Source organism: Plecotus auritus, assembly GCF_963455305.1.
Source record: "Plecotus auritus genome assembly, chromosome: 14".
In the NCBI taxonomy this organism is placed as follows: domain Eukaryota; kingdom Metazoa; phylum Chordata; class Mammalia; order Chiroptera; family Vespertilionidae; genus Plecotus; species Plecotus auritus.
In genome coordinates this window covers 4,759,011-4,784,421 of record NC_137780.1, presented here as the reverse complement: position 1 = coordinate 4,784,421, position 25,411 = coordinate 4,759,011, and the positions used below count along the sequence as shown (strand labels likewise).

Below are 25,411 nucleotides of genomic sequence, written 5' to 3'. Positions count from 1 at the left end.
AGAGAGACACATCCATGATGAGAGAGAATCACGGATCGGCTGCCTCCTGCACACCCCCCACTGGGGGATCGAGCCCGCAACCCGGGCATGTGCCCTGACCGGGAATCAAACCGTGACCTCGGTTCCTAGGTCGATGTCAACCACTGAGCCACACCGGCTGGGCTACCCCCTAACCCTTGAAAGCACGTGGCGGAGATGTTGACCACTCGCCATGATTTCTGGAATCGTGGAAAAGGAATGCGCCCTGCTCTCGAGTTCGGAGAGGACATTCCGTTGGCAGTTCGGTGGGGGCTTTTGTTGGTTGGATCCGGCGCTCCGCACTGATCAGGCGCAGGCCGTGCTCCCGAACCCCGAGAACTCTTCACCTCTTCCCTCCGCCTGTTTCTCGTACGTTTCCCTCTCTCTGTTCCCTGGCACCCTCTCTGCAGCGCTGTCACATTGGAGCCATCATCCTCATACGCGCACGTGAGCCCCATCTCCTGTGCGTCCCCCACCTGCACGGCCACGTCCGCAGACCAGCTCTCTGGCCTGCGGGGGGTCTCACCGTGACTTCTCCCTGTTCTGTGGCCCCTACAGCACCAGGCGCGTGGATAACTCCAACACCAGGCTGGCCGTCCAGATCGAGAGGGATCCAGGTGAGACATTCCCTTCCTTCTCTCTTATTCGAACGATTTACTTTGTCCTATGGATGGAGTCCTTCGATCCAACCAGGGAATGAAGTATGTGCTCTCTGAAATTACTGTGGAGACCACGCATGTCTTGGTCAATACACCGACGTGAAGATAAAGCTGTGCAGACAGACGGGGCACGCGGACCGATTCTGTGTGGGAGTGAATTCGCCGTAACGCAGAATCAACTCAGTACTGAATGCCTCTGTTAGTTCAGACGTGTTGGTTTCTGCGCGATAAACATCACATACAGACGCTACGAGCACCTGACGCGGTCCCTCCAGGAGTCCCTCTGCGGAGACCTGGTCCTCGGTCGCTGGGGAACTACAGCTCCGGCGACTGCTTAGGAAACATTTCGTGGTGAAGCAGCAGGATAGGATGTTGGCCTGTCCCTGCAGGCAGGCCATCCCACCATCCATGCTCTAGGGTCCAGAGGCCTCCAGAAATTTCCTTCAGCATGAAGCTATGGAAGGATTTACCTGCTAGAACAGTGGTCAGCAAACCGGGGCTTGGGAGCCACATGCGGCTCTTTGGCCCCTTGAGTGTGGCTCTTCCACAAAATACCATGGCCTGGGCGAGTCTATGTTGAAGAAAGTGGTGTTAGAAGAAGTTTAAGTTTAAAAAATTTGGCTCTCAAAAGGAATTTTAGTCGTTGTACTGTTGATATTTGGCTCTGTTGACTAATGAGTTGGCCGACTACTGGGCTAGAACATTATTTCACTTTTTTTTTCTTTCCAGAATCTAATTTGCAATCATTCCGCCTCCTTTTTATTTCTCGTATCAGAATGCAAATATTAACTTCTATTTTTACCCACCTCACTCTCCCCCACGCCAGAAATGCTGTTTGGGGAGAATTGTATCGAGCTCATTATCTGTATTTGAGTTGCATGTACATGACTAATTGGAACTCATCAGTTGAAATTTGAAGAGACCTGGAGAGAGAGGTTTATTTTTGGGTTGAACTCCATGGCAGTGCAAGTTGGGGGTGGGTACAGCTGTCTCTCTCGGGGGAGCTGTGGGGCTCAATGACATTCCAGGGCCATTGATACTGGGCAGATGGACCGTGTCGTGAGTGCACTGTGCCTTTAATTATGCATCCTTTTGTCTCATTTTAATCTAATGATGCAGATACGCAGTCAATGTGTTCTGAGAAGATCCCCACTTCGGGTGGATTAAGTTGTTTTGTTTTATTTAAACATCAAATCGTTTGAACAATTAGGCAAAAGTTAAATTTCTCATTCAGGCCCCTCCTTTAAAACTGCCAGAGACTCACATCTCTATTGAGTGTGTGAGAATCATCATAGACAGCGAACGGAATGGAGGTCAGGCAGGTTTCCGCATAGAAACCAAGTGTGCTGACGCTTCGTTAGACTCCATGACACGGCTCAGCCCACATGGATGATGAGTGACATGGGACCCTATGACAGGTGATGTGAAGAAATCTTGTCTCGCCCTGGCCAGTGTGGCTCAGTGGATAAAGCATCGGCCTGGGAACTGAAGGGTCCTGGGTTCGATTCCGGTCAAGTGCACGTACCTCGGTTGTAGGCTCCTCCCCGGCCCGGGCCCTGGTCGGGGCTTGTGTAGGAGGCTACCGATCATTGTGTGTCTCTCACATCGATGGTTCTGTCTGTCTCTCCCTCTCTCTCCCACTCTCTGAAAATCAATGGAAAAATATCCTCAGGTGAGGATTAAAAAAAAAAAAAAAAAAGAAAAAGAGAAGAAATCTCGGCTCTATCTTAAGAGCACTGATTCTCCACCAGGGCCTTCAGGAATGGGCTGGGAAGTCCTGGGCAGCAGCCCAGCTGTTGGATTTGAAAAGCCGACTGCCTGACTGTAGAGCATCCACTACATAAGGTCACAGAGAAGATACACAGGCGGCCCACCTGGCGGGTGTGGGGGTCCACCTGAGAGAATCATGCAGGTGGGAAGAGGGCAGAGGACCTGGAAGTGGAGAGAGGTAGAGAGATGTGGAAAATGTTAGAAGAAAGGAAAAGGGAGAAGCTTGGTGTGTGGGGAACCAAGGCCCCGAGGTTACAGCTGACTGGGTGTGGGTGCCCTTGACCGAGACAGGGAACAGAGGGCCCGCCTGGGACATGTTGAAGGTTAGGCCTTTGAGACACACAGGAGTAGACACGTGGGTATAAAGTCTAGAGCAGCGGCCGCCAACCGGTGGTCTGTGAAGTCCAAAAGGTTGGCGGCCGCTGGTCTAGAGCTCAGACGGGGCGGGTCCCAGCGGGAGATACGGATTTGAAGATGTTCTGCATTTAATCAGAATTCAGTCCACTTGTGTAGATGAGACGGCCTAGAACACGTGTCCAGGGCAAAACAGGCGGGTCCCACATCCGCTGAGATGGCGAAGCATCTGGAAGGTCTGATTTAGCCCCGATCACATGACAGCTCTGCTTCCTGGGTCTGAGCGCTCACCCGGCGTATGCCCCGTCTGTCCGCAGCGAGCGATGACAACAACCTCAACTCCATCTTCTACGAGCACCTGACGCGGTCCCTCCAGGAGTCCCTCTGCGGAGACCTGGTCCTCGGTCGCTGGGGGAACTACAGCTCAGGCGACTGCTTTATCTTGGCCTCCGACTACCTCAACGCTTTCGTCCACCTGATCGAGGTCGGAAACGGCCTGGTCACCTTCCAGCTCCGAGGGCTGGAATTCCGAGGTGAGGATCGCCTGGGCGTGGGCGTTGCTGGGAGTCGGTGCCTTGAGTTATCACCACATAAAACGTAAACAGGAAGTCCCCGCTAACGAGGAAGGACCGCATGCCTGGCTGGTAGAATGAGTTAGGGAGCGTGGTCCAGTGGCCTTCACCCAGTTATAAGTGGTCCTCTTCCCTCAGAAAAGGCAAGAGGGCCTGGCCGGCATGGCTCAATGATTGAGCATCAACCTATGAACCAGGAGGTCACGGTTCGATTCTCGGTCAGGGCACATGCCCGGGTTGTAGGCTTGATCCCCAGTGTGGGGCGAGCAGGAGGCGCCGATCCATGATTCTCTCTCATCATTGATGCTTCTATCTCTTTCTCCCTCTCCCTTCCTCTCTGAAATCAATAATAATTGTTAAAAAAAAAAGGCAGGAGTGAAGTCCCTTCTCAGCACAGGCCTCCATCTCCCCCCCAAACCCCTCCCCGGCCTCTGTATAAAACTCATGTCCCACCCTGACTGGTTTGGCTCAGTGTATAGAGCGTTGGCCTGTGGACTGAAAGGTCCCAGGTTCGATTCCGGTTAAGGGCATGTACCTTGGTTGCAGGCACGTCCCCAGTAGGAGGTGTGCAGGAGGCAGCTGATGGATGTTTCTCTCTCATCGATGGTTCTAACTATCTCTCTCCCTTCCTCTCTCTGTAAAATCAATAAAATATATTAAAAAAAAAAAAACCCACAAAAAACTCATGTGCCGTTGCTCCACCAGGAACCTACTGCCAGCAGAGGGAGGTGGAGGCCATCATGGAGGGCGACGAGGACGACCGGGGCTGCTGCTGCTGCCAGCCCGGCCACCTGCCCCACCTTCTGTCCTGCAACGCCGCCTTCCACCTGCGCTGGCTCACCTGGGAGGTCACGCGGACGCAGTACATCCTGGAGGGCTACAGCGTCCTGGACAACAACGCGGCCACCATGCTGCAGGTGTTCGACCTGCGCAGGGCCCTCATCCGCTACTACGTCAAGGTACCCGCCGCGGGGCCCGGCCGGGCCTGGGAAAATCCTCGAGGGCCGCGGTGTGGCCTGAGTCCCGGCCCGGAGTCGGGTTCTCACAGGCAGTCCGCTTCTTTTTTAAATATATTTTTATTGATTTCAGAGAGGAAGGGAGAGGGGGCAGAGAGAGAGAGAGAGAGAGACATCAATGATGAGAGAACCATTGATCGGCTGCCTCCTGCACGTCCCCCACTGGGGATCGAGTCTGCAACCCGGGCACGTGCCCTGACCAGGAATCGGGCCGTGACCTCCTGGGTCAGAGGTGGATGCTCAGCCCCTGAGCCCGCCGGCCGGGCTGTTTCGCTTCTCACACAGCTCCAGTGGAGGTAATGCTGGTGGTGGTGAACTGCCACGTCCTGAAAACGTTACCCAGCCGGGTACATGTTACAAGTGTCCATGTGGATGCCCTGCGCACTTCCCCTTTACAATTACCAGCGTGACTTCTTCAGCTCAACTTGACTTGGAACAGAGCTAAGCGACCCGTTCCAGATGAGCTGCAGCGGCCTTTCTCCTCGGCGTGTGGAGACGGAGCGTCCATCACTTACGAGCTCGGTACCCGGGTCTGCCCAAGGCTTATTCAACTCGGAAAACGGGCCGGTGTGGACCCAGTTCCCTGGAGGACGGGTCAGACTTGACCCAGGTGGCAGGGTGACAGCGGGGTGAAGGTGTTTCCCCAGCGGGGCCCGTGGGTCAGCCGCTGCTCCGAACGGCCCTGGGGTGGCTCCTGGCGGGAGCATCCTCAGAGCATCCACGTTTTACAGCCACCCCAAGTGAGGACACCCATTCACCGGACACCCCAAACTCCCTGCCAGCCGAGGCAGAGGCAGCAACGAGGAAACAGGACAGAAGCCCCAGGCGCGGAGGGTCAGGAGTTCACCAACTCAAAGAGGGCAGTTGGAAATTTGGAGGGGCTACCCCGGGAGCCCCAGCGTGTGCTGAAATTGACAGGAAAGAGAAGACAGGCTGTGAGGTCAGAGGTTAAGTAGCTCGTATCACACCCCGACATGATTGCCACCAGGAATGCTTGTGGCGCCCCTTTCCGTGGTAGAGTCTTTCAAACGCGTGGTTTGCTCTCACCACCTTCGCCGTGAGGCCACCTCGGGATCCAGGTCTCGGGACCGTCCTTCCTTCGGCCGGGGCAGCGGAGACCTGCACTAATTCCCCGGTGGCGGGAGGTCAGGGTTTCAGGAGGCTAGGTGGCCGCTAGGACAGCAGCAGCAGCATTGTGGGCTGAAACGTGAGGAATCGCCTCTTCTTTGGTTCCTGGCTCGCTGCCGTCGCCTTTGTGGCTCTCAGTTGCCTCAACTTTCACGGGTTCCGTGTTATTCTCCGCATTGTTTCTTATTGGCAGGCAAATCGGAGCGGGAGGAAAGCGTAGGCTAATTCCTTTACACACAAGGGCCGTTGGATCTCCTGATGAACCGGGTCAGTTCCCGGCCCTCCACGAGTCTGTTTGAAGGCATTTCCTCGGCGGGCTGGAGGGTCCCCTGGGTCCCCACCATCTCTCCATTCGCTTTGGTCTGAAATCCTCCTGTGGGTCCAGACGCCGCCTCCGGGGGCGCCTACGTCCTGGTGCCATTCTTCCTGGACAAAGAAGATGGGCTTGTCGCTGGCCCCGCTGCTGAGCCCGCAGGGACGCGTGGGTCTGCCTGCCAGGCGCCTCCGGGAGTGAGTGCCGCAGAGGATGTGCTGATCTGCAATTACAATGAGGAACCAGAGGATCCCGCCAGCTGCAGGGCGTTCATTCGGAAGGGGTCCTGCCTCCAGCCTGGCTTGGGGTCTACACAGTCGGTTCCTCGTCAGTTTCACTCAGCGGCCTGTCCATCTTCTTCTGCCGGGTTCCAGGAGCGGGGGGGGGGGGGAGGGGGGGGGCGGTTCACACTGTTCGTGTCCTGGACGGAATTTCTGCCTAAATGAAGTGGAAATGGGGTACGGTTTGCAACCAGCTGGCGTGGTCCCCTCTTCTCCGGGTGAGAGCGACGGTCCCCCGTCCCCTCGGCCGGGAAAGCTGAGCACACGGCTGGAGTCATGCTGCCAGAACTACAGGAAGGAGTTTTGACCTCTGGAGGTCAAAGTCCTCGTTAACTAGTCTGACTTCATCCGTGGAGGTTATTTCAATTCCTTGGAAATGAGGGGAAAGCTACGCGATCGTCCTTTGATTTGTTTGTTATTCCTGTCGGGGACACGTGATTAGGACCTACTGGGGAAACGAGACCAGATGTGGACTGGAGCCAGATGTGTGGACAGACACCCTTTTTTCCCCGGTAACTGACAGCCGAGACGCGGTCACGCTGGCCACGGTCACAGAGCCTCATTTGCTTGTAACTTGGAGACGACCTATGTTTTAAAATATATTCTTATTGATTTCAGAGAGGAAGGGAGAGGGAGAGAGAGAGAGAAACATCAAAGATGAGAAAGAATCATGGATCGGCTGCCTCCTGCACGCCCCACACTGGGGATCGAGCCCACAACCCGGGCCTGTGCCCTGACCGGGAATCGAACCTTGATCTCCTGGTTCATAGGTCGATGCTCAACCACTGAGCCACGCTGGCCGGGTGCAGCTTCGCTGTTTCAGTCCATCCAACACTGCGTGGCAGGGCCTGGGGGAGGGTCTGCCTGTCCCCGTGGGATCCACTGCCTGGCGCCCACAGAAGCCAGGGTCTCGGGTTCGGCTCAGCCAGGAGAGGGCTGGCTGTCCTTTCTCCCCCCAGAGGCTGTCCTTGTCCATCTGTGACATCCTGTTCTTCCCCTCCCTCATCCCCGCAGGGGCCCTTAGAGAAGGTTTGGGACTGTCTCCCGTGGGCTCTGTCACTAACCCCCGCAGGAAACACAGCACACACGTGGCAATCGTGTGTCTCCTGCTTCTCTGACAGCCGTTGGCTTCAGGAGCTCCAACGACTAACAAGTCTCCCGGCTTCGGAGCGGCTGCGAGGGCTCAGATCTTGTCTCTCTCCGCAGAGTATCATCTACTACCTGGTCACGGCCCCCAAGCTCCTCTCCTGGGTCAAAAACGAGTCCCTCCGGACGGCGCTGCAGCCCTTCGCCAAGTGGCATCACGTTGAGCGGGACCTCGCCGTGTTCAACGTCAACATCGACGAGGACTACGTGCCGTGTCTCCAGGGCGTCACGCGGGCCAGCTACTGCAGCGTCTACCTCGAGTGGATCCAGCACTGCGCACGGAGGACACGAGAGGTATGTGTGGGGGGGGAGGGGGGAACTGGGGCCTTGACTATAAGTGAAAAAAAAAAAAAAAGAAAAGAAAAAAAACAAACAGGAAAACTGCCCGGCCGGCGTGGCTCAGTGGTTGAGCGTCGACCTATGAACCAGGAGGTCACGGTTCGATTCCCGGTCAGGGCACATGCCCGGGTTGCGGGCTCCATCCCCAGAGTGTGGGGCGTGCAGGAGGCAGCCGATCCATGATTCTCTCTCATCACTGAGGTTTCTCTCTCCCTCTCCCTTCCTCTCTGAAATTAATAATAAGTTTGGGGTTTTTTAAAGTGAACGAGGAGAACAGTACAGCCGGTCTCTCTCCTGTCCTCCCTGGTAGACTGATAAAATAAAGGCGGGAAAAGCACTGGTATCTGTAAGTGTTAGCAATGGGAAGAACTCACCGGCCGTGGCTCCGATGGAGGACCCTGACGGAGCGTCTCCCTGTGGTCCATGCCCAGGCCCAGGGCCTGGATTTTCATTCCCAGCCTCAGTTTACTTCTCCAGGGCAGCCGCTCGCCTTTCGGAGGGGAGTTCGTTGGAAACCACAGGGGCCTCTGTTGGGATTCTCTGCTGTTCCCGGATGGCTCTCCTCTCCCCTCAGCTGGTTCCTGAGATCACTCGTTTCACTTTTCTTGCGAAAGATACTTGGGCTTTAAATGCCCTCTGCCCACCCCCTCCTGCCTTTTAAAGCCGACTCCGGACGAGTCGCGTAACTTAGTTGCCGATTGTGGACTTCCGGTCAGTTCAGTGGCTCTCATCAGGGGGAGAACAGAAAAGCCTCTTTGCCTTGGACGGGGTGAAGGTGGGCATTCGGCTACCTCTAACCCCTGACCATCTTCAGGGCCGGAGGTGCCATATGCACACTTCCCGGCGATGAGGTCAGCAAGCCACATACATGCCGGCTTCTCCCTCACTGGCGTTCCCTTGGCATGTTGGCCACCTGAGGAACGGCTTCAGGCAGGAAGCAGCGGCCCAGAGCCCCTCACGGGGGAGGCTGCGCGGACCTCGTGTGCCCCAGCCCTCCCCCGCGTGACACTGTGGCGCCCGCGGGCAGCGGTGACGGGGAAGTAACGTTCCCTGCTCTTTCAGGCCTCGCAGACCCTGGACAGTGATGAGGACTCCCCGCTGGTGACCCTGGCCTTCGCCCTCTGCATCCTGGGGAGGAGAGCACTGGGCACGGCCGCGCACAGCATGGCGCTCAGGTACGCGGGGTGGGGGGGGGGGGGCTGGACAGGCACCGGCATGGCTCAGCTCGGACAGACTTTTCAATCACTTTGTTCACGTGTGGCTGCTCATGCGTCTTTCAGACAGTCCCTCCGTAGTAACCCTGTAGGGCCTGCGATGGGACAGATCAGGGATGTCTTCCAGCGTCAGGTTTGGACACGGCATTAACGGGAACAGCCCAGACCCCGGAACCCTGGGTGTCTGTGTTGCAGGGTCCGTGCAGGGTTCCTGGGCAGATGAGAGGGGATCGTGCATCTGAAAGCCCCGCAAGGTCCCTGCTCAACCAATGTTCCTTTCCTCCCGCGTCTCTCGCGTCCCTGCTCCTGTCTGCACCCCGCTCTGCCTGGCGGGGGGCCTTGATGAATGGGAGGCCCCTGCTGCTTGTGAACTCTTTCTACGGGCCCCGCTCTCTCCGCGTGAAAACAGCCAAAGTTTCTCTTCTTAAAGAACAAAAGCAAAATGAAGCTCCCCTGACCCTTTCGGCCTCTCGCCCTGTCACTCAGGTCTGATCTCCGCCTCACAGGGGAGCCCTGGACCTTGCATTCACGGGGGTCACGGCTCGAGTCACAGCACCCAGGCCATGATCTGCATCTCGCTCACTTCGAAGGTTTCTAGAAATTTCCAATTTCCTGTACAAATTGCAAACAAAAGGCCGCGGAGGTTTCGCTCTAGCAGGCTTAGCTAAGCGATTTCCCCAGGCTTCCTCGAGCCGGCTCTTGGCGTGGCTTCCGCCGAGATCCCCGACCAGGTGTTCCTTGCTTGCCCGGCTTTATTTATTTTCCCTGATTAAGGACCATGCGTTCCAGCTGCTTTCCAAGCCTTGTTTTGATGGGATTTCCGGGGTTTCAAACAGCTCCTAATACTCTGTGACAGCCCGCTTGTTCCAAACGCGGCGATGAGATCAATCTGGGAGCGACACAGTGGTTTGGGGGGAGGGATAAATCTGGGAGCCATGCAGTGGTTTGGGGGGAGGCTTGCTTTCCAGGGGCCCCACCCCTGTAAGCCCTGCCCCGCATTCTCAGTGCAGTGGTGACTTGCAGGAGGTAACTGATTGTCCACGTTGCCCCAGGCCAGGGTTCGGATCCCTGAGGTTCTGACTTCCTGGGTAGATCCTGGGGGTGGGACACCCACCGTGTGAGGGAGGCTGGAGCCCCCCACCTCTGCTTCAACCCAACAGCTGTGCCCTGCATTTCACACGCTAGAGTTCAGTGCATGGGTGGGCTTGCAAAAAATTGATTCCAGAGCTCAAAGGATTTCTAAGCGTCATTTTAAGAGATCCAGCAAAAGTGGTCCCCAAAAAGGCTGCCCCAGTTCGGACGCTCTCCAAGGGTGCTGTGTCGCAGCCGCACGGACACTGGGCAGGTCAGCCTTCTCGTTTCCTAGTCACGTGGGTAAGATCCTGTGTCTCCCATCTTTCTTCATCTGTATTTCCAGCATTACTAGTGAGGGCTTAAGTAAGACTCTTCCTACATGTTTATCGGTCTATCACATTTTCTCTGTGAATTGCCTGCCCACTTCTGTGCGCTACCCATTTTTGTTAGACACTGATTTTTAGGAGCTGCACCGGAGCTTCCTCAGGTACCGAGCAGGGCCCCGGCTGCCGGGCCCGGGGGTGTGAGCAGCAGGAGGGGGCTGGCACGGATGGCTGTTCACTGACACGAGTCTCAGAGCGGCCGCTCCCGCCTCCGATGACCAGTGCGCAGGCGAGGGCTTCGGCAAGTCCCGGTAGAGGCACATCTACTTGTTTTTAAAGCCCGGCCAGCGTGGCTCAGTGGTTGAGCGTTGACCTATGAACCAGGAGGTCAGGGTTCCATTCCTGGTCAGGGCAGTTGCCCGGGCTGTGGGCTTGATCCCCAGTGGGGGGCGTGCAGGAGGCAACCAATCCATGATTCTCTCTCATCATTGATGTTTCTATCTCCCGCACCCAGCCTCTCTTCCTCTAAAAATCAGTTATCTAACAAAAATGGGTAGAGCACAGAAGTGGGCAGGCAATTCACAGAGAAACCTAACATAATTCACAGAGAAATCTAACATAATTCTCATGTTATGATATTATCAGGAAAGAATGTGAAGTCTTTCAAAATCTGGGGCACACATTCTGGTGATATTCTTCTCCTTAAATCTATGAATGAAATGTTTAACCGTTTCCCACATCCTTACAATCCTGAGATAAGCTCAGGATTGGTCATGATATATTATTTTTTCTGTAACAGTGGATTCAGTTCGCTTATGTGGTTAGTATAGTTATGTGGAAAGCATGAGCGGCTGTGTGTGTGTGTGTGTGTGTGTGTGTGTACCGCATTCTTGTGTGACTTTAAAATCAGAAGTGTGCCCTTAGGTGTACCCATGCGACCTAACGAGTTATTCTCACATGTTTAATGTGAAAGAACGACAGATGATTGCCCTGGCAGGTGCGGCTCAGGTGGCTGAGCGTCGTCCTGTGCACGGAAGGGTGGCTGGTCCGTTTCCTGGTCAGGGCACAGGCCCGGGTTGCAGGCTCTATGCCCCGTGTGGGGCCTGCAGGAGGCAGGTGATAGATGTTTCACTCTCACATCGAGGTTTCTCTCCCTCTCCCTCTCCCTTCCTCTCGCTCTCAAAACCAATGAGAAAAAATACCAGGGGACTTGGAACACTGACTCCCAGGTTAGCCTTGCACGGCAGCCCAGCACAGGCACAGCTCTGCTTCGTTCGCTGGGACACATTCTGACTTGACCGTGACGCAGCTCTGACGGACACGCCTTGAGAAATCCTGTCTTGCAGCCTGGACTCCTTCCTGCACGGCCTCCACGCCCTCTTCAAGGGCGACTTCAGGGTCGCCGCCCGGGACGAGTGGGTGTTCGCCGACATGGACCTGCTGCAGAAGGTGGTGGCCCCGGCCATCAGGATGGCCCTCAAGCTCCACCAGGTCAGCACCCTTCTTTAGGACCAGCCTGAAGCTGTATGAGAGGAATTCAGCTCTGAGAACGCGGTCCCCTTCCTCGGCGCGACATTCACGAGGGGGTTTGTGACTCGGGGACGGAGCACCTAGGCAGCCCGCACGCTCCTGACCGGGCCAGCGCAGGTTGCCCTACAGAGCGGTTAGGGTGGGGATGCTGACGAGGATGGGGGGGGAGTTGGCTAGAGAAGAGGACCCACCAGAGGTGCCCCCACGATCCTGGAAAGTCCCAGGAACGTGAGCCAGGCAGGTCCAGCGGTTGGGACGGTGGGACGAGGCGTCCTCTGTCCAGCTCAGGGTCCAAAGAGCAGGGGTGAGGCCTGGGAGTGGACCAGCCGCAGGGGTCCTGGCCGTGTCCCCCAGCCTCAGCCTCAGCCTCATCCTCCCCCCAGGACCAGTTCACCTGCCCCGACGAGTATGAGGACCCCGCGGTCCTCTTCGAGGCCATCCGGTCCTTCGAGCAGACGGTGGTCATCTGCCATGAGGGCGACCCGGCCTGGCGGGGCGCGGTGCTCGCCAACAGGGCGGAGCTGCTCACCCTGCGGCACGTGGTGGACGAGGGCGCCGACGAGTACAAGGTCATCATGCTGCACCGGAGCTTCCTCAGCTTCAAGGTGATCAAGGTACCGAGCAGGGTCCCGGCTGCCGGGCCCGGGGGTGTGAGCAGCAGGAGGGGCTGGCACGGACGGCTGTTCACTGACGGCGTCTCAGAGCGGCCGCTGCCGCCTCCGATGACCAGTGCGCAGGCGAGGGCTTCGGCAAGTCCCGGTAGAGGCACATCTACCTGTTTTTAAAGCCCGGCCAGCGTGGCTCAGTGGTTGAGCGTTGACCTATGAACCAGGAGGTCAAGGTTTGATTCCCGGTCAGGGCAGTTGCCTGGGCTGTGGGCTCGATCCCCAGTGGGGGGCGTGCAGGAGGCAGCCGATCCATGATTCTCTCTCATCATCGATGTTTCTATCTCCCCCACCCCCTCTCTTTCTCTAAGATGGGAGAAAAGACTTTCTAATCCTCTAAAAATTCCAGATCTTTCTCTCAGAACTACTTCTGGGCCCGAGAACTTCCTTCTCAAGGGCTCTTCCTTTCATGAGCTTCCAGCCACCGGCCACAACACACACTCGCCTCCTCTCCTTTGCTCCGCGTTTGCCCCGAGTAGCATCGCTCCCCGGGCAGGCCTGCCACGGTGCCCGGGCACAGACAGCTCTGGCCAAAGCGGTGCATCATGGGTATCAAACCGGGGCCCTGCTCTGGGACGGAGCCCCCTCCACCTGCTCTGCCCCCTCCTCCCGCCCGCAGGTGAACAAGGAGTGCGTGCGGGGCCTGTGGGCCGGGCAGCAGCAGGAGCTCATCTTCCTGCGCAACCGCAACCCGGAGCGCGGCAGCATCCAGAACAACCGGCAGGTGCTGCGCAACCTCATCTGCTCCTCCTGCGACCAGCCCCTGGGCTACCCCATGTACGTCTCCCCGCTGACCACCTCCTACCTGGGCACCCACAGGCAGCTGAGGGGCCTCTGGTGCGGCCCCGTCACGCTGGACAGCATCAGGGCCTGGTTCCGGACCAAGTGGCTCAGGTAGGTCCCGGCCCCACGCCATCACCGGGACGCCGGAGAGGGGGCCGGCACGGGAGCTCGGCTTCCAGCTGGAATTTCACGGCCACGGCCACGTTCTCGTGTGGTTACAACCACCATCCCCACGTGCCACCTGCAGATCGCGCATCGCCATCAGCAGCCGCAGGGCTGGTCGGCGAGCAGCTCAGCCAGAGGGGCGTCTGTTTCCTCCCGCGTCCCCACGCTGAGCGCCTGCGTGAGCGCTCGCAGCGGCAGAGGTTCGGGGTCCTTAGGACCCACACCTGCCACAGGCACCAGGCCTGGGACCCCCAGCACTCACCTCTCAATCAGTCTCCTCCCCTGATTCTGTCAGTCACTGGTTGTTGTTTTTTTGTGTTTTCATCTATTTTTATTGATTTCAGAGAGGGAGAGAGAGGGAGACAAACATCAACGATGAGAGGATCATCAACTGGCTGCCTCCTTCACGCCCCCTACTGGGGACCGAGCCCGCAACCCGGGCATGTGCCCTGACCTGGAATATGACCATGACTTCCTGGTTCATAGGTCAACACTCCACCACTGAGCCACGCCAGCTGGGCAGTCCCTGGTTAGCTGGGGGGAATTCTAGGAAGTTCTGTCTGAATGTGGCCCGTGTCCTTCTCCGGCTCAGAGCTGAGGTTCTGTGGAAGGTTGAGGCCGGAGCTCACGGGTCCGGGTGTGGGGGTTTCCTTCATTAGACTGAGGTCTGGGGACCAGAGCCCTCTCTCTGCCTGCCGCCCAGGCGTGCGGCTCCTCCTGGTGTGGACGTGGGTGGGGGCGTTGGGGATGTTAGAACGTCCTGGGGAGAAAGAACCCCGGCAGCGTCTCTCCATCACAGGATGCGCAAGGACTGCCATGCTGAGCAGCGTGCAGGCGGCAACATTGAGGACGGGAATGGAGGGGGGGCCCCGTCTGCAGGCGGCAGCAGCGCCCCGAGTGGGGGCAGCCAGGAGGGCGGCACGGAGCAGCCCAGAAAAGAGGGGACCCACCAATGGTCACCCCGGGAAGGGACACGGAACACAGGTGGGTGCAGCAGCCCGTGTTGCTGAGAGAGGCTGGGGGACCCCGTGACCCCCCCAGGGCCCATGTTGCTGAGAGGTCCAGGGTCCCCGTGACCCCCCAGGGCCCGTGTTGCTGAGAGAGGCTCAGAATGTCTCTCTGGAATGCGCTGGGCACCGGGTGTCCTCCCTCAGCGGCAGCAGCAGGGACCTGCCCTGACGGCCAAGCCTCCGGGGCACAAGCATAAAGCACAGCAGATGCCTGGCCCCGCCCGGCTCCGGATAAACGGACACCGCTGTCCCGTTCTCCCTCGCGGGCTCCCCCTTCCTCCCTCTGCTTCCTCTGCGAGAGGAACTTGTCTAACTAGTCGGTAGGGACTCTGCAGCGGGGCCTGGCCCCGTGAGACCCCCACACCAGACGGCCACGCTCCCCCCAGCGAGGGTAACCCCAGGCCTGAGGGCCAGGCAACTCCGTGGGGGAGGGGCCCTCTCATGGTTCCCTGTCGCTGCGTGTGGGAGGCACAGGCGCCTCGGCCCTGGCACGGCCACAAAACGGGGTTAGTGACCGAGGGTGAGTGACGCTGCTGGCATGTCGGACCAGGACTCCCAGGAACGGGCGACTTTCGTGTCAAAGCCAGGAAAGTCCTGACAAAGGGGGCGGGTCCCTCCTCCTGCCCGCTGCCCCCACCCATGCTTCCTGCCAGCCTTGGGGCTGCGGGCATCCTGGGTCAGCCTGCGGCTCTCAGGGAGACCTCCGTGGGGCCCTGGCAGAGCAGGGTGCCCACCGCCTGCCAACCCACGCTGCTTTCCTTTAAAGGCCAGAGGAAGGGCAGGAGCCAGTCTGTCCAGGCCCACGGGGCGCTGAGCCCAAGGCCGCCCTTCCTGAGCTCGTCAGGCCCAATCCTGGAGAGCCGCCAGGCCTTCCTCCCCACGTCCTCGTCGGCCCACGGCCTGGCCCCCCGGCTCGAGGGCAGCCGGCTCTCCCTGCGCGCCTCGGCCGCGTCCCTGCACTCGCAGCCCCCGCCCGCCACCGCCACCGGCCACCTGGGCGTGCGTGAGCGGGCGGAGGCCCTGGTCCGGTCCAGCCTGGGCTCCTCCAGCAGCTCCACCCTCAGCTTCCTCTTCGGCAAGAGGAGCTTCTCCAGCGCCCTCGTCATCTCGGGGCTCTCGGCCGCCGAGGGGGGCACCACCAGCGACACGCAATCCTCCAGCAGCGTCAACCTGGCGCTCGGCCCCTCGGCCAGGGCTGCCGGCCAGGCCACCAGGGTAAGGGGCGCCCAGGGGGCCAGGGTGGGCAGGGATCCTGGCTGGTGGCCCGTCCCGCTGCCCCAGACCCCCTTCTCCGCCCCATAGTGACAGGTGACAGGTCAGACAGGAGGCGTCAGCCACGCTGAGGCTGACAAAACGTGAGCACACGGCCTGCGGGTGACGACAGGCAGGCGGATATCACAGCTCAGTCCCGCTGAGCCTGCGCGGACGTGGGGATGTCCCCCCTCATCCGGCAGTGGGAGCAGGGGCCATCACTCCCTGCCTGAGGGACGGGGTAGGGGACAGGCAGGCACATGTCAGCACTGGGTCCCATCGCCACCGATTCCCACGCGAGGTTGGCTCAGTGCTGAGCAGCCGCCTACTTGTCTGTTTACACTTTAGAGAGAGTTCCGAGGACTTCCCCCAAGGGACTGTCGCTCAGCCAGGGTTCCAGCCAGCTGCAGAGACGCGTGCCCGGCACCCAGCCGCGCTCTCCTGTCCCGGGGCAGGGGGGCCCACGGGAGGCGTCGGGGCACCTGGGAGACATGGGGTACGCACATCCATGTCAGGCTGTAGGCTCCCAGGCTCCTTCACGGTCCGGGGCAGTTACTGGAGGTGGATGAGGCCCCCCTCCCCCCCCTTGGGGACAGGCGTGGGCACCTGCACTCACCCCTGCAGCTGGCGGTCAGCAGGTTGGGGCGGGCAGCATCGCGCGGGAGTTGGCAGTGGCCGTGCCTGTTTGCTGAGCCATCTGCATCCCTTTTCTCTCCGGAAGCACTTCTCCGAGCCGTGTGACCCCACCGAGGCCGCCGAGCAGGGGCAGCTTCGTGGGCGCCTGGCCGCGGGCCCTGGCGTCGTCTGCAGGAGAGCCAGCCAGGAGGACATGGGCCTGGACGACACGGCCTCCCAGCACAGCGCCTCGGACGAGCAGTAGGGCCAGGAGGGGCCCCGCAGTGGGAGAGACCGAGTCCCCCACGGCTCCGCCTTCCTTTTTCTCCCTTCTGCTCCCCCCAAAACTAAAAGAAGCCAACACTGTCACCCACATCAGCCCTCCCTGTGGACGAGTGGGAGCTGGGGTGGAAATTAACTTGATCTCAGGTTCTTGAAGTCTCTCGCACGATGGACCAAACCAGTGGACCAGGCCTCCCGCCCACTGCCGCGCAGCGGGAAGGAGGCGCAAAACTCCAGAATGTGGATTCAAACGAAAGCCACGCGTCACCTTCAAACAGCCAGGGTAGAGCCCATCCGCCACGCTGCACCCGACGGAAACCCAACACCCGCATGCTGACCAGCTGACCTTCCACACGCGCCCGCCACCGAGAAAGAGTGACCAGCGGCCACCCGCACCTTGCCCGCCACGGTCCCAGGCGCTGAGGTCACGTCCACGCACAGACCACCAGCCACGGGCCCAGGCGCTGAGGTCACGTCCACGCACAGACCAGCCACGGGCCCAGGCGCTGAGGTCACGTCCACGCACAGACCACCAGCCACGGGCCCAGGCGCTGAGGTCACGTCCGCGCACAGACCACCAGCCACGGGCCCAGGCGCTGAGGTCACGTCCGCGCACAGACCACCAGCCACGGGCCCAGGCGCTGAGGTCACGTCCGCGCAGACACTCTCACTGCTCTGTCGCGTTCACGCCGATGTTAGGTGCGTGTGAACCGGTGACATGCATGCAGCCATGTCCACGGCCCCGTGTGACAGCCATATCCCCGCGAAAGAGCTGGACGTGGGACACCGTCGGGGAGGGACGCGGCGTCCCAAAGGCAGTCAGGCCCGGTCCTCAAGGGACGCACGCTTGTTCCCCAGGCCAAGGAGTCCCCACCGGGTCCCGGGCCACCTGCACACGCCTATTTTTGGAATTAAAGGGTTTATAGTTACTGCTGTTTCCAGTTCTTTGCGTTCTGCCAAAACTGTTGTCATTTCTTAAAATGAGTCCTTTCCTGGGAGGAGCATTGGGGCCGATCTGGGACTTTCCCCACCCTGTGCCCCAGGGCCGAGCGGCAGGACGGCAGGAAGCCGCTGGAGGGGAGGGTCCCACGCCCTGAGGGACCCATCACTCACCCGGGAACCTCCCTTCGGAAGAGCAATACTTAGAAACGCTTAAAGCGAAAACGGTCTACCCAGTTCCTCCCTGCACACCCAGCATTAACACACCCAGCTGGCCAGGTTCGTAGCTAATGCTGATTGCTAAAAACATCCTAGAAATTCCTAGATCTTCACCAGAAATCACCTAAACACACGGAACTGAATCACACCAGTGCACTGACCACTCCAGGGCAGTGTTACCCTCCGATTCCGGGGGTCAGTGTCTCCTCCATGCCGGCTGCGGGCTGTCCCTCACTCTCCACCGCCATCTGACAGCCCAGCCTGGCCCTGGGCTCCCCGGGGGACCAAGCAGGGGTCATGGGGGGTCCCTTGCACAGTGGCCACAGCCGCCCCGTGACGACACATTTCCCCGTTTTCAGGGCGGGGAGTGAGGCACAGAAAGGTTTAAGGACCTGGCCCAAGTGGAGCCCTGGTCTGACCCCTGACCCCACCCACACCCCCCGCGCACCAAGGTGCCCGCTCCACGCTGTGCATCCCTCCACACAAGGACCCCCGTGTCTGCAACCATCACGCTCCTTTTTATTTCATGAAGTAATAAGCAAACAGGTAAACAGTAAAAGATGGTGGGGGGGGGGCCTGAAATGCTCCTCTTTCAAAATAATCCTTTTTAAAAATCAAATAACTTCTCCCTTCAGGCTGCAGAGATGCAGACACACCTGGGAGGGATTCACGTCCGTGAAGTGCAGAACGGCCGAGGCAGCACCCCCCGCCCCCCACACATTCACCAGCTTCACATGGGATCCCAAGGGGTGCGGAAACCTTCCTCATCTCGGAATTCACCCCAATCAGACGCACGACTGCAGAGGAAATAAACAGCCCGCGTGGTACGCATGGCCGTGACCAGTCCTGCGCAGGCCAGCGTTCAGGCCCGCTCGCCCTCTGAACCCTTTATGGGAAACAGCTGCCGGCTTTCCCTGCGGAAGCCCACAGGGGCCCAGCGCCCGCGGGCAGGGCTGCTGCTGGGCGGGCGGGCGGGCGGACGAGAGAGCCCATAGCTCATTTCCCGCCGCTCTGCACGCACCTCACAATATCCGGCAAGAGGTGGTTCCTGTTTTCCTTGGTGACCTGCGGGAGGAAGCAGGAGGGCCTCAGAGTCCCTTTCCTCCCTTCATGCCTCTGGCAGTCCATGGTCTAGAACAGGGGTGGGCAAACTTTTTGACTCGAGGGCCACAATGGGTTCGTAAACTGGACCGGAGGGCCGGAACAAAAGCATGGATGGAGTGTTTGTGTGAACTAATATAAGTTCAAAGTAAAGGAGCGGAGGGGAGAGCAAGAGAACCCTCCGCTCTTTCGGCTCCGCGGGCCGGATAGAACAGCCGAACGGGCCGGATCCGGCCCGCGGGCCGTAGTTTGCCCACGGCTGGGCTAGAACAAGCATGTCAAACTCACGGCCCGCGGGCCGCATGCCTTGTTTATTTGGCCTGTGTTAGCCTTTGAGTTTGACATGCTGGTTCTAGAAGAAGAGCCCGCAAGACCGGGAAGGGTGAGGTATGCTATGAAGTAGGACCCAGGAACCCAAGGATGAGCCAGATGTGAGGTGTGAGCCAGATGTGAGGTGTGAGCCAGATGTGAGGTGTGAACCAGATGCGAGGTGTGAGCCAGATGTGAGGTGTGAACCAGATGTGAGGTGTGAGCCAGATGTGAGGTGTGAGCCAAATGCGAGGTGAGAGCCAGATGTGAGGTGTGGGCTCCTCAGCATCCAGGCTTCCCCGTCTGAGAACCAGCCTCAGTTGGGAGGGCCAGCTGGGCCCCGAGGCCTCCCTGAGGTCTGTCTGCACAGGGAGTGGAGGTAAATTCCTCGAAAGGGAGACTTACCCACGCTCCGTCCTAGAGCTAAAAGGAGGGCCGTTCAAAGCCAAGGTCTACTGAGGGCCACCGCGCTTTCAGGTCACCCACTCACTCCGTCTGCAGCCGCGGAGGCGCCTGTACTCACGCTGAACACCTGCACGTCCGCCCGGCTCCGGATTTCCTCCACGAAGGCCAGCGGTTTCCCTTTAGGGACCGGGATGGTGCCCAGGACCACGGTCCCCGGGGCGGCCAGGGTCTGCCGCACGGCCTGCACGAAGGGCTGGCTGAAGAGCTCCATCTTCCCCACCTCGTCGATGACGCACACTCTCGGCCCCGGGCTGCTGCCGGCACCTGCCTGGGAGGACAGACGGTCACTGGGACCAAAGGCCCATTAAGCAGGGCCCCTCCCAGTCACTCAGCCACATCGCACCAGGGAGTCAGCTACGCCCTGGAGGACGGAGCATCTCCCAGTCCACGCGGGACAGGTCGCTGCAAATTCCTCTGCCCTGGAGACCATCCCGCCCAGAAAACCCAACTCCTGACCAGCCTGGTTCTCCGGGGAATTTGTCCTCCCCCAGGACGGTCCAGGAGTAGCCACACTGTGTGTTTATAAACACCCAGAAAGCAGGCAGGACCCAGTGCCTGAGGCTTAGAGCAATGAGACAGGTCTCCCCTCTTAATAATCCCGCCTCTGCTTTTGCAATTTTGAGTGGCACGAGACTGACTCCCTGTCTGCCAGCGGGAGGCAGGTGCTGCAGGCAGAGGCCTGTGTGTTTCATGATCTGTAACACGAGGGTCGGTGGAAAGATGGAAAAATGAAAAGAAAAGGCGTCTTGGTTAAAAGAAAGAAGTGAGCGGGGTTGTGCCCTTTAAATCCTGGATCCCCTTTCCGATGTCTTTACTCCATGTCCTTGAAAACCCCACTAGGGTCCGGCCGGCAAGGCTCTGTGGTTGAGCATCGACCTATAAACCAGGAGGTCACTGTTCGATTCCCGGTCAGGGCGCATGCCTGGTTTTTGGCTTGATCCCCAGTGTGGGGTGTGCAGGAGGCAGCCGATCAATGATGCTCTCTTCTCATTGATGTTTCTCTCTCTCTCTCCCTCTCCCTTCCTCTCTGAAATAAAACTATCTTTTAAAAAAACCCACTAGGAACAGGGGTGGGGCCAGGAGTCCCAATGACCCCCAGCTCCTGGGATTCCCATCCTTGTGTAACCCCTGCCCACCCAGGACCAGGGCTGAATTTACATGACAAGGAATTCATTTGTACTGCAGAGCGACAGCAAATTACGTGGCGGATCCTAATGAAGGCTCGATCTCTTGAAGACTTTTAAACTATAAAATGCTAAACGGGACTCTCCTTAAGCGCAAAGCCCCCGCAGTCCAGGGCCAGCAGTTCCCACAATGCACCGCAACAGACGGGCTCCAGGAGCAGAACCCACACTCACGTTCAAGACCGGAAGCGCCAGCTGCTCGAAGGAGGTCAGGTCCACCACGTACTGCCCGACCCGGCACTCCCGTTTTCCAGGCGGAGGCCCTGCCCTGGGGAGACAGGGAGTCCTGCTGACAGGCCCCTGCACGGGTTTCTGGTGGTGGGCTACCCCACTGACCTCTGACCTTCCCATGAGGCTACGTCATCCTTAAACCCACCCACAGCCCTGGCCAGGTGGCTCAGGGATGGGAGCATCATCCAGTGCATCAGAAGGTTGGGGGTTCAATTCCTGGTCAGGGCACACACCTAGGTTTCGGGTTTGATCCCTGGTCAGGGTGCGTACAGGAGGCAAACGATCGATGTTTCTTCTCTCTCTCTCAAAACAAACAAACAGCCCTAACTGGTTTGGCTCAGTGGATAGAGCGTCGGCCTGCGGACTGAAGGGTCCCAGGTTCGATTCCGGTCAAGGGCATGTACCTTGGTTGCTGGCACATCCCGGTAGGGGGTGTGCGGGAGGCAGCTGATCGATGTTTCTAACTCTCTCTCCCTCTCCCTTCCTCTCTGTAAAAAATCAATAAAATATAAAAAAACAAAACAAAAAAAAACACAAACGAACAGCAGAAGTGTGCAGAGCTGAGAGCAGGGCTACCACTAAGTGTGCCCACCATCAGCCAGGGGCCTGGTGGGACCAACCCCACGCTCCGGGGTGCTGCGGCCCCGACCGGTCCTGGAAAGCATCCTGAGAAACCAACGGGACTAGGATCACATGTGAGAAGGGCTTACCAGCCCGTGGAATAAGCTCTGAGGGAAATGCAGTATTTTTATACTGGTTTTTTTTTTCAGGTGACGACTTCAACGTGTTTTCTTCCTCTAAGAATTCCAAGGGCCTAAGATTCTTCAAGGTAGAAGAGAGCACGTGGCCCAACCCTGTGCCCAGGGAGAAACCAACACCCGAGGACAAGAAATCTCCGTACCCCACTCTAGACAAAGGTCCCCGCAGGCCGGACAACGTGACCACGTCGAATCCTATCCTCCTCCCTCCTTGCCTGACTTCTTGCGTGTAGAACCCATCCACGGGCACCCCCGAGGACTTTAAAACCTCGCTGGCTTTCTGGATCAAAGTTGTTTTTCCAACACCTGAGGGAAGAAAGGAAACCCCACTGAGTCCCTGGCTGTCAGACCTGCCCTGTGCGCAGGCAGAGTGGGCTCCCGTGACCAGACAGCCTCCAAGGTGGGTCCAGGAGGGACAGCTGACCCTGGGAAAAATGCTAAGTGCCAAGGAGACCCACGTGGGGCGCTCACAGAATCCATAAAAAGTTCCCTCTCTGAGAAGGGAGATGGCCAGCTCCCAGGCCGGCAGCCCCCGCGCGCCCCCCTCGCACCCCCACCACCCCACACGCCCCTTTGCGCACTCCCCCCGCTCACCCCCTCCCTCCCGCTCACCCCCTCCCTCCCGCTCACCCCCTCCCTCCCGCTCACCCCCTCCCTCCCGCTCACCCCCTCCCTGCGCGCCCGCTCCCCGCGAGCGCCTCTATGTGCACCCCACCCCACGCGCCCCATGCGCACCCCCACCACCCCACACGCCCCTTTGCGCACTCCCCCCGCTCACCCCCTCCCTGCGCGCCCGCTCCCCGCGAGTGCCTCTATGTGCACCCCACCCCACGCGCCCCATGCGCACACCCCCACCATCCCACACGCCTCTATGTGCACCCCACACTCGCCCATGCGCACACCCCCCCCCCCGCGCGCCCTCTCCCCGCGCGCGCCCCAACGCGCACCCCTCAGCCTCCGGGAGGCGGAGACTAGGCGGGGTTACCTGGGGGGCCCGTGAGAAACACGTGCCGGGCCATACAGTACGCCGGAGAGGGGGTCACGGCCGGGTTCGGGGTCACGGACGCACTCCGGGAACGGGTCGCGGCCTAAGTCCCGCCCACCACGTGCGCAGGCCCCACCTCCGCCGGCCGGAAGCACCGCCCCTCGCTGCGCAGGCGCCCTCCGCGCCCTCCCCGCTCCCGGGCCTCGGTCTGCGCATGCGTCCTCAGGCTTGGGGCTCAGGGTGCGCAGGCGGGGCTGGGAGGGCGGTGGTCCCGCCTTGTGCGCGTGCCTGTGCCCCAGCCTCGGTGCTGGGCTCGCGTGGGGTATTTGCAAGGAGACGTGCGTGGGGGGTGCGAGTGCCGGCGCCGAATGCTGCCCTGGGATCGCGCCTGCGGGCTGCACATCCCGACGCTGGGGGCTGCGGTCCCCCGGGCTGGGGGACAGCCCTGAAGGGGCATGGGTCCTGGCAGCTTGCTCAGGAGGAGGCCTTGCCAAGGGTTCCCACCGCCTGCCCCGCATTGGCAGCCGCAGCTGCAAAGTGAGATGACCTGGCTGCACCTGCACGGAGTCAGAGTAATTGGTCCTGGCGAGTCCTGAGCACCTGGGTCTTCTTTGTTCAAAACTCCCTGGCAAGCCCATCCGGCCTTGGCTCAGTGGTTGAGCGATGACCTATGAACCAGGAGGTCACGGTTCGATTCCGGTCAGGGCACATGCCGGGGTTGTGGACTGGATCCCCAGTGTGGGTGCAAGGAGGCAGCCGGTACATGATTCTCTCTCCTCATGATGCTTCTATCTCCCTTCCTCTCCCTTCCTCTCTTCCTCTCTGAAATCAATGTATTCACTAACAACAACAACACCCCCCAGGCAAGAGTGGAGGGAGTTTGGGGACTGGGTGAAGAAGGTGCTGGGATCGTGAAGTACAGAATGGCAGTTACAAAACAGTCATGGGGATGCACTAGTAAAAGTACAGCCTAGGCCAGTGGTCGGCAAACTCATTAGTCCACAGAGCCAAATATCAACAGTACAACGATTGAAATTTCTTTGGAGAGCCAAATGTTTTAAACTTAAACTTCTTCTAATGCCACTTCTTCAAAATAGACTCGCCCAGGCCATGGTATTTTGTGGAAGAACCACACTCAAGGGGCCAAAGAGCCGCATGTGGCTCGCGAGCCGCCGTTTGCCCACCATGGGCCTAAGCCCTAGGGACTATAGCCAGTAAAACTGTCATAACGATGTATGCTGCCAGGTGCGATCACTTTGTAAGGTATGTACTAGTACAGTGGTCGGCAAACCGTGGCTCGCGAGCCACATGCGGCTCTTTGGCCCCTTGAGTGTGGCTCTTCCACAAAATACCACGTGCGGGCGCGCACATACAGTGCGATCGAAACTTCGTAGCCCATGCGCAGAAGTCGGTTTTCGGCTCTCAAAAGAAATTTCAATCGTTGTACCGTTGATATTTGGTTCTGTTGACTAATGAGTTTGCCGACCACTGGACTAGTAAATGTCTTAACCACTACGCTGAAACCAATGTAATATTGAGTGTCAACTGCAATTGAAAAAAAACAGCCAAAAAACAAACTGGCGATTCCTACCATCCACAGGGGTTGAGAACGCTCACTAGACAGACTCCCCACTTCAGCTCTGCTATGAAGACCAGTTCCCCCTCCTTCCTACAGGCCCTGAGCGTGGAAAACCGCAAGACCCAGCTGGGGGATCTCCCCGTGCCAAGAATTAAGTGGCTTCCCCCTAACGCAGCCAGTCAACGCGGCTACGTGAGGGGGAAGCCACTTAATTCAACCACTTAATTCAACCACTGAGCCAGCGAGATGAAGTGGCCGTGGCCTCAGGCCAGATTTACCTGCAAACTCTTTCAGCCTAACATGTGTAGCCCGTGACTTGTGATCAATCATTCTCCGACCTGGCTGAGAAAGCAATTTCAGTGAGAGCACAACTTAATTGGTTTGCGCCCCCATGGGACCGCCAGGGCCTGCCGTGTACACCGGTCAGGTGGCCTCTGTCTCTTGCTGTTTAAAAAGGAAATATCTACAAACATTTAGACTTGTACCGTGTAGCCATCACCATCATTTCTGCAACATTTATAAGGCATCGCTGGCAATGCAGGGCCCTAGGTTCCTCTCTTACCTCCATACAAACTGCAATCAACAGCAGCTGATGTGTCCGGCCGGTGTGGCTCCCTTAAAGTCCTGGGACTTGCGTTCCCAACCCCCTAAGCCTTTGGAATTTGGGGAGAAGTTGTAAACGGATAGGTAACTTTTATGAAATGTTTTTCTCTAGCTCAGGGTGGTCTCCATTTTGAAACCAGAAGCTTCTGATACCAGTTCAGAAACGGAGTCCATTGTGTATTGGGCTCAGCGTTTAATACTTTGCAGGCTCAGTCGACCTATGAACCAGGAGGTCATGGTTCGATTCCTGGTCAGGGCACACGTCCGGACTGCAGGCTCCATCCCCAGTGTGGGGCATGCTGGAGGCAGCTGATCCAAGATTCTCTCTCATCATTGATGTTCTATCTTTCTCTCCCTCTCCCTTCCTCTCTGAAATCAATAAAAATATATTTTAAAAAAGAACAAGGTTCTAAAGACAAGCTTCCTGAGTTGGAATCCCAGCTCCATTTAAAAAAAAAAAAAAAAGTGGAGAAAAGAAAGGGAAGGCGGGGTGGAGACCGACATTACACAGGGCTCAGAAATCAATAACT

At 58.6% G+C, this 25,411-nt stretch overlaps 2 protein-coding genes across 4 annotated transcripts in view; one reads left to right on the top strand and one right to left on the bottom strand.

Annotated features, from left to right (window-relative positions):
* PCNX2 (pecanex 2) overlaps positions 1–17,437 on the top strand; it is a 69,413-nt gene extending 51,976 nt beyond the window's left edge. Inside the window, exons 24-35 of one of the 2 annotated variants that reach the window (XR_013959600.1) lie at positions 577–635; positions 3,119–3,334; positions 4,079–4,332; positions 7,318–7,551; positions 8,659–8,771; positions 11,554–11,698; positions 12,121–12,351; positions 13,022–13,126; positions 13,222–13,296; positions 14,150–14,334; positions 15,127–15,575; positions 16,333–17,437. Coding sequence is in view for 1 of the 2 variants with exons in the window: in XM_080650941.1 (XP_080507067.1) it covers positions 577–635; positions 3,119–3,334; positions 4,079–4,332; positions 7,318–7,551; positions 8,659–8,771; positions 11,554–11,698; positions 12,121–12,351; positions 13,022–13,296; positions 14,150–14,334; positions 15,127–15,575; positions 16,333–16,491 (2,320 nt within the window). In the remaining variant the exon portion in view is untranslated. Of the gene's footprint in view, positions 1–576; positions 636–3,118; positions 3,335–4,078; positions 4,333–7,317; positions 7,552–8,658; positions 8,772–11,553; positions 11,699–12,120; positions 12,352–13,021; positions 13,297–14,149; positions 14,335–15,126; positions 15,576–16,332 lie in introns of both variants that reach the window. The other variant, XM_080650941.1, reaches the window with a different exon arrangement.
* Positions 17,438–18,171: 734 nt separating this feature from the next.
* NTPCR (nucleoside-triphosphatase, cancer-related) lies at positions 18,172–22,833 on the bottom strand. 2 transcript variants are annotated; one of them, XM_080651133.1, is made up of 6 exons: positions 22,700–22,833; positions 21,858–22,020; positions 20,900–20,993; positions 19,600–19,809; positions 18,688–18,731; positions 18,172–18,463 (listed from the first exon to the last, which is right to left on the bottom strand). In XM_080651133.1, exons 1-6 carry the CDS (start codon positions 22,731–22,733, stop codon positions 18,397–18,399), a joined length of 612 nt encoding a protein of 203 aa, XP_080507259.1. In that variant the 5' UTR covers positions 22,734–22,833; the 3' UTR covers positions 18,172–18,396. The 2 variants fall into 2 exon arrangements, with proteins under 2 accessions (XP_080507259.1, XP_080507260.1); XM_080651134.1 differs by having other exon boundaries at positions 18,172–18,731.
* Between the last annotated feature and the right edge of the window lie 2,578 nt (positions 22,834–25,411).